The sequence below is a fragment of the Sceloporus undulatus genome, chromosome 6 (genome assembly GCF_019175285.1).
Source record: "Sceloporus undulatus isolate JIND9_A2432 ecotype Alabama chromosome 6, SceUnd_v1.1, whole genome shotgun sequence".
NCBI lineage: Eukaryota > Metazoa > Chordata > Lepidosauria > Squamata > Phrynosomatidae > Sceloporus > Sceloporus undulatus.
Window position 1 is genome coordinate 95,254,948 of NC_056527.1, and position 7,718 is coordinate 95,262,665.

The 7,718-nt window shown below is 43.6% G+C and overlaps 1 protein-coding gene across 3 annotated transcripts in view; it reads left to right on the plus strand.

The window, feature by feature from the left end:
• The window catches only part of KAT7 (lysine acetyltransferase 7), a 38,145-nt gene extending 32,122 nt beyond the window's left edge, over window positions 1-6,023 (plus strand). For all 3 annotated transcript variants that reach the window (XM_042471915.1, XM_042471916.1, XM_042471917.1), the window contains 2 exons: window positions 1,102-1,208; window positions 2,365-6,023. In XM_042471915.1, coding sequence (XP_042327849.1) covers window positions 1,102-1,208; window positions 2,365-2,466 — 209 coding nt within the window. In that variant the 3' untranslated portion in view covers window positions 2,467-6,023. The remainder of the gene's footprint in view (window positions 1-1,101; window positions 1,209-2,364) is intronic.
• The last annotated feature ends 1,695 nt before the right edge of the window (window positions 6,024-7,718 follow it).

Here is a 7,718-nt window from a genome sequence, read left to right on the forward strand (position 1 = left end):
GTTTATAAGAAGGGCCGACTGTATTTTGGAACAAGTTGAAAAGCTGCAATCCCTGTGTATCCCTCCACTGTGAAAACAGCTAATTGATTTCCTACTTCAATTTCCTGTTTTTAGTCTAGATAATAATCCATAAAATAACCCAACCACTTATGTTCTAACTACAAAATTGATATTTGTTGGATTCCACACAGTTCATTCCAATTCATTCCATTTTTTCTGCTCATTCAGGAGGGCAAGGAACTATTGTTGGAAGATTTTTGCATTCTCTTTCCCTTCTTCTTAGATAGATAGGGATTTTCTGCATGCAAACTCTGCTCTCTCTCTCTCTCTCTCTCTCTCTCTCATTCAAACTAATCATGTGATTTGGATCATTCCCCCCTTTTGGGACTAATATTCTCTCTCAAATACTTTCTCTTGATCAACATGTTTGCAGTCTTCCTCCTCTCCCAACTTTCTTTGGAAAGATGTTGATATAAATATTTCTTTTTACCTGAACTATTCACTAGCTAGGTTAGAATATAATCTTTATACATACCTGTATACAGATTAATACTATTAATAATTGTTGGTTTTAAACTACAAGCTATGTGTTCATTCTTTTTTGAGTCAGTCTCAGTTCATAGGGAAGCATAGTTAGACAAAGGCACATTTCTGCTACTTTGCTGATGTAAAGCTAGACTCTAACAGGCTTGGCTTTGACTTTTTTGATATTTCAATATTTTTGTTTCTTTTATAAAGGCTGAAGCCTTGGGAAACTTAAATTACAGTAGAACTATGGGGACGCTTAAGTCCAAGATCACTGGAAATCCTGTTCAGCCTTTACTTTTGTCTTCTTAGATTTTGCTCAGTTCATCTATTTCTATCTTTGCAGCCATAACTCTAAGGACACTATTTGTCTGTGTAAGACATTTGAGACTTTTGGCCCTGATGCTCTTGTGTCAGTACCAAACGTCTTTCATGGCTTGCACAGGCAGAGAAGGGAGTATTTAATCCCAGAGCTAGCAAGATACAATGGTGTAGCTCCAGTTAATTCATCCCATGTATTTAGTGGATTGCTCACCCACTCCAAGTGTAACAGGTTCTTGTCTTCCTCTGTTTCAGAGATCAGTCAAGAGACAGCAGTCAATCCTGTCGACATTGTTAGCACTCTGCAAGCGCTTCAGATGCTCAAATACTGGAAGGGCAAACATCTGGTCTTGAAGAGACAGGTAAGATTGTGCTCATTTGATGCAACTCTGTGCCCTTGCTTGGGTTGGGGGACCTGGGTTGTGCATTAACTGTAAGCTCCATTTTTCTTTGGAAGAGTTATTTTTGGTGGGAAGATACAGCATTTGTGTCTTTGATGTGCTGAGAGTGAATAGCCAGAATCTGTTTTTGTGACTACAGGCAAGAGGCTGGGAATCTCTGGCTCCTCAAATGTTATCGGGCTGAAACTTCTATCAGCCTCCAGCTAGCATTGACAAATGTCAGAGATGATGGGTGTTGATAGTTCAACAGCTGGATAATCCCCAACCATGCTACACCAGTTCATTGGAGAGAAGCTTATGAAATTTGCAATTTGTAGATACTAGAGATGACTGCATGAAACTATGTTCGGCATAGCTTTCCTACTCATCAGTTGGCAACTTAATGAATCCTTCTTTCTCTGTACTTCTCATAGCTTGGAAAACATTGCTTTTTTGTACTATGACTGGCTATGCTGGCTGAGAGATTTGTAGTCCCAAAATGTAAATTCTCCAAGCTCTACACAATCCCAATTCCAGTTACTTCCTTATATGTTCACATTTGCTCTCAAGAAACCATGAGAGCTGAAACAGGAATGCCAGGACAGTTAAAAAAAAATAACATTATATATAATGTAGACAGACCTAACGATGTACATGAACGATGGTTCTTCAAGGGAACCCTCTTGTTGTCCCTCTATGTATCCTCCTCCTTAACACCATCTCTTAGCCAGTGCCTGCTTAGCAACCAGTCAGGCTGAAATGTTTTAGCTCTGAACCATCTGGCAAATAGTAAAATGAAAGTTATACAAAATTCTGCAAATAATATTTCTGTAAGGGCACCAAAGAATCACAGTTACAAAGCACAATATTATAATTTGTGAAATTTCAAATCTCATTATAGTTGCCCATTTGGCCATGCTTGCTGGGGCTGATGGAGTTAGTCTCACCACAGCTTTTAAGGATTACACAGCTTTTCCTTTGGTAACAAAATGATAGTTATTAATTTTGTTGCATAATTCTAAATTGTCTTTTCCGAACATAGCAATCTCCCTATAAAATGCTAGGGGCAGATCTGTCTTTTGTTACAAACTATGCCCAAGCTTTTAACCTGGACCACCTTCTCTTTTCTTCTGCTCAGGATCTTATTGATGAATGGATAGCCAAAGAGGCGAAAAGATCCAACAGCAATAAAATCATGGATCCCAGCTGTTTGAAATGGACCCCTCCCAAGGGCACTTAACTTGATCAATCTCTCCAAGGAGTGTGGACACCCCTCCATGTGCCGCCACCAACTTCATGACCTTCTGTTCTTTTCCACTGTTACCAACTGCCTTTGGGATTGTGGACGTGCTGTTAGTGTTCATCCCAGGCCCCTCCCTTTCACATACTCCCAGATATTCTTATTCTTGGGACTGTTTTGGACCACATTCTTTGTACACAAGGCAAGGCTGAAAAGGTCTGAATATCATGCGAGTGTGACCCCAAGAGTGGTGGGTGGGCAGTAATACCTTGTCCTGGACCTTTCCATTTGCTGCTTCACTAGTCACAAGGGCATAGTCCAGAAAATTGTTTTGTATCATGCACATTTTTTTCCTTTGGCTCTTTCAAGTTGCTACTCCCACTGCAGCATCATATAGTTCTAGTGCACATATACATAAGAACAAAGTGATAAAGTCATGATTGGTAGATATGACTGCATTTCTCTGGATAGCAGAGGTCAGGAGGGCAAGCATTTTAAAATATTTTCCATGAAAACAAAGCTCCATGCTAAAATAAAGGCAACTCTGTCAGGGGCAAAGATTCAAGACAGCTCTCAGTCTCTTTGGCTAGCTTTCTGCTTGCACATTTTCTATACACGAGAGAGCACTCAAATATAGTACCACTCATTGTTGCCTGAAATGGTATAGTATCTCTCATGCTCTGTTCTGTGTTTGCATAAGTCAGGAGTGGGTTATTTGTGGCCCTATCATGCCTCAGTATTCGTTATGCTGATGGCAGCTGATTAGAGTTGCAGTTCAGCAACATCTGAAGAGCCACAAGTTGTCCACCTCTCATGACAACCTACATGAGACCATTTTTAAGGGCTGCCTCAGAATGAGCGGTATCTCATTTCCACTCACAGGTCTGAGCATGCCTGAATCTTGTGTTAGTCAGCATCATCCACAGGTAACTCTGTTCCCTACTCAACAAACACCAGGAAAATACAAGTATGGAAATGCTGGAAAGTTTTTGATTCCAATGTGTGGTAGTGCTGGCTGTTCCTGATTCTTTGTCCTCAGAGGTTACCAGTAATAATGCCTTTATGAGTCTTTAGTGAGTTTGGTTGATGAGTTTTGTAGCTAGCACACCAGCTCCTGGTGGGAGAAGATGCCCTTGCAGAAAAGGTATGATCCCTGGTTGTATACTCTCAGTGCCTCACTGGAAGCATGGAATGCTGCCACTCGTATTTTAATTTTGTGCACATTGCTCTTAGATGCTTTTCAGTTCACTTGGACCACAAATAATGTTTAACAAATACTTAGTTTGGCAGGTTAATTAACTAGTTCTGCAGGAGGGAAAGTCACAGAGATCAGCATTCAGTTAGCATGGTGTCTTGGTTTTGCAGCAATTCATCCCATTTGGACTCGTGCACTTACAGACCAAGGTGCAGTTGTTAGCAGCACAGTGCTGACTGCTTAAAACAGTCCCCCTGTCTTGTAATCTTGTTCATGTGGAAAGGTGTGCTGTGCCCATTAGGCCCTTTAATTGATAGGGAGCCATGACTTTGATACATCTTGTAGCAGTAGACCAGTGAGCCAGTTTGTTGCAACAGAATGGCTGTAGATTCCACATGGAAATCTAGCCTTCCAAATGTTGTGGACTATGACTCTCACAAGCCCTAGTCAGCTGGTGTCCTGATATGGAAAGTATAGTCCACAACATCTAGAGGGCTATCTCTGCCTTCTGCATGGTGTTAGATTAATTGCCCATCATTTTGCGAGGTGTTTATCTGGGCCATTTTGGAACCATCTTTATTAATAGACAATTTTGGCCTGATGTCTTAAGGATTCCACTCTGGTTCAAATGAGCAGCATTTATGAAAGGACTGTCTAGAGAAATTGTTTCCCTTCTATATTTGTCAGGATTTGTGCTTTGATGTGTGGATGAGTAAAATCCCTGAAAACATAGGAGGTTTGTCTCAAATGATATTCTTTACATGCTTTGGTACTTTTTCAAATAATTTTCTTTTTAAAAATATCAAAAGCATAAGGACTTCTAAAAGCGCCAGGCTTTTCCTGTGTTTCAAGATATTGCACCTGGTTATTTATGGATTGTTTCTGTCAAAAAAACAATCCTTCAGCTGTTGACATTAAAAAAAAAATAAGCAGTTCAGCAGCAGCCTACAATGAGGTCAAGCGTTTCAAAAGTGTGTGTGCATTCAGGGCATCAATTTGGTCTTGGCTGCTTCCTTTTGAAAGGGAGGGCGCCTACCTAATACTATATTTCAACTCACTGAAGCCACTACCTGCCCTGAATGCTGCAGGTAATATGGGTAGGCGAAGGAAGAGATGGAATCTTTTGTGATAGCTCACTGATCTGCTATCTTTGAAGCTGGAGAGCTCTTGGCCATTATAAAACAGGTGTCAGTAGTACCCTCATTTGGCTATATAAGTATTAAACTCAGTTTGCCTGGATGTAGAGGTTGGCAAGCTATGGCCTCAAGGCAAGGATGGGTAGGCTGTGATCCATCATATGGTAGGTTGCAACTCCTATTGGACATGGCCAGTGGTCAGAGATGATGGGTTGCAGCCAATAACAGCTGGAGGGCTACAGATTGCCTCACATAAAGTATTAAAAAGACCAAATGAAAAAGCAATCTAGCACATTTCTTAGCTGAATCCAAAGAGTCCTTTTTCTTAAATTAGATTCAGCTGCTCACACTGGTTACTGGTGTGAAGTCATTGTTTTGAAAATCTTGAATCATTGGGACAATCCTCCTTGCCCTCCTAAGAGTTGCTTCTGGCCTGTTACATGGGCTGGCCTTTTGGGTACCACAGGTCTTATATGAAATTATCTTAGCATGAGGGGACCTCGCAAACATTTGGTGAGAGATAAATGTGTTTCAGAGTTGGGAGCAGTCACATTTAGACTACAGCTTCTAGAATTTTTTAGCCTAGCCATTAGCCAAAGTGGCAGTGAGACTCAAGTAGTTGTAATCCCCAAAAGTAACTTTTCTCAACTGTTTATCTGTTTTTGGACTGATGTAAGGCAGGTAGGTGTGTCTTACGTATCATCCCCTTCCAACTAGTGTGGAAATTAATTTTTTTAAAACTTTAACATTAGAGGAAATTCCCTGCAATCCTGGTCACTTGGGGAGGTAGTAATCATGCCCTTAGCCTCTAGTGTGGCTTCTAGCAGCAGAAGCAAGTGTGAAACAACTCTGTTTAAAGCTGGAATTCTTTCAAAAGAACCGAAAACCATTTTTTCTATCTCATCTTGCAACAAGATGGGAAAGCCAATCCTTTTCCAGCACATCTCTTTCTGCAAGCACTCCTGTGGTTGACTCTTGTGTTTTTGGTTTTCCTTCCTTTTCATGGCCATCCCACATCCACCAAAGGTTATCTTTCTGTGCACATGACTGGCAGCTCTCATCAAGCAATCTCAGCTTCTAGATTCTAGCAAATGGTGGGGTGGTTCTCTCCTTTGTGAGGAAGGGAGATTGGCCATTCTTGTACAGAAGAAAATCTCTCAGTTTTCTGGATGTTAGAATATGCTACCAGTGTATCTACTTCTCAATAAAGCATGTTCTCTGCTCCAGCTCACCAGTCTTCATTCTTCCTATGGCCAGAGTGTGTGATGTGGTGAACATGGGACTGGAAGTAGGGAAAGAGCCATGATGGGGTGGACCACAGTGGGCAACAACCCCACTTTAGCCCCATGACACCAAGTCAGCAGCCCTGATGTCAGCAGGTCCTATTCGACTCAGTTGAAGCAGGTCTGCTTAGCCTAACCATATATTTTCTATCTAGTGAGGTGCACTGTGTGATTGAAGTCCTGATTGAACAGTGTAGCCTGAGGAGCATTCAGTGAGGACTCCATTAAGAATGTACCTTTACTGATCAGAAAAGGTTTGGGAATCTCAATGCTGTCTCCAGTCTAACATAGGATTCCTCTTTGTACCTTCCTAGTTGTACAGGTGAGGAATAAGAGAATCTCCTACCCCACTGGAATTGAAGGCGAGGGATAATTCATAATAATTATCGGCCAGTCTCGCTGCTACCATTTTTGGGAAAGGTGATCGAGAGAGCGGTTGCGATCCAGCTTCAGGCGGTCTTGGATGAAACGGATTATCTGGACCCATTTCAAACTGGCTTCCGGGCGGGTTACGGGGTTGAGACGGCCATGGTCGCCTTGGTCGATGATCTCCGTCTGAGCATCGACAGGGGAAGCGTGTCCCTGCTGGTGCTCTTGGACATCTCAGCGGCTTTCGATACCATAGACCATGGTATCCTTCTGGGGCGCCTGGCAGAGGTGGGGATTGGGGGCACTGCGCTCCAGTGGTTCCGTTCCTACCTCTCCGGGAGGTCCCAGATGGTGCAGCTGGGAGACGTGTGCTCCGACAAGAGGCCCCTTAAAACGGGGGTCCCTCAAGGGGCCATTCTGTCTCCCATGCTATTTAACATTTACATGAAACCGCTGGGAGAGATCATCCGGAGACATGGGGCGCGGGGTTATCAGTACGCTGATGACACCCAAATCATTTTCTCTATGTCTCCGACTGATGCAGTGACTGGGGATGGCGTCTCTCCTCTCGCGGCCTGTCTGGAGTCAGTAATGGGCTGGATGAGGGAAAACCGACTCAAATTGAATCCAGAGAAAACGGAGGTACTAGTGATAGGTTCTCCTGGTCCAGGAATGGCGGTGGTTCCACCTGTCCTGAACGGGGTCACGCTCCCTGTGAAGGACTCCGTGCGCAGTCTGGGGGTGCTTCTTGACTCGTCGCTTCACCTGACTGCTCAGGTGAATGCGACGGTCAAGAGCACCTGTTATCAGCTTCGGCTGATCCGCCAGCTGCGCCCATATCTGGCCCAGAGGGACCTTGAAACTGTTGTACATGCTCTGGTAACCTCGAGATTGGATTTCTGCAATGTACTCTACATGGGGCAACCCTTATACCAAACTCGGAAGCTACAAATGGTGCAGAATATGGCGGCCCGGCTGGTCACTGGTGCTCCCAGGACCAGCCATATAACACCGGTTCTTAGGGACCTCCATTGGCTGCCCATTCGCTTCCGAGCTCAATATAAGGCGTTGGTTATTACCTATAAAGCCCTAAATGGCTTGGGCCCAGGATACCTAACGGACCGTCTCTCCCCGTACATTCCGCCTCGCACCCTCAGAACGTCTGGGCAGCAACTACTGAAGGTGCCTGGGGCCAGATTAGCCTCCACCTCGCGAAGGACTTTTTCCATAGCTGCCCCAGCCCTTTGGAATAAGCTGCCCACTGAGCTC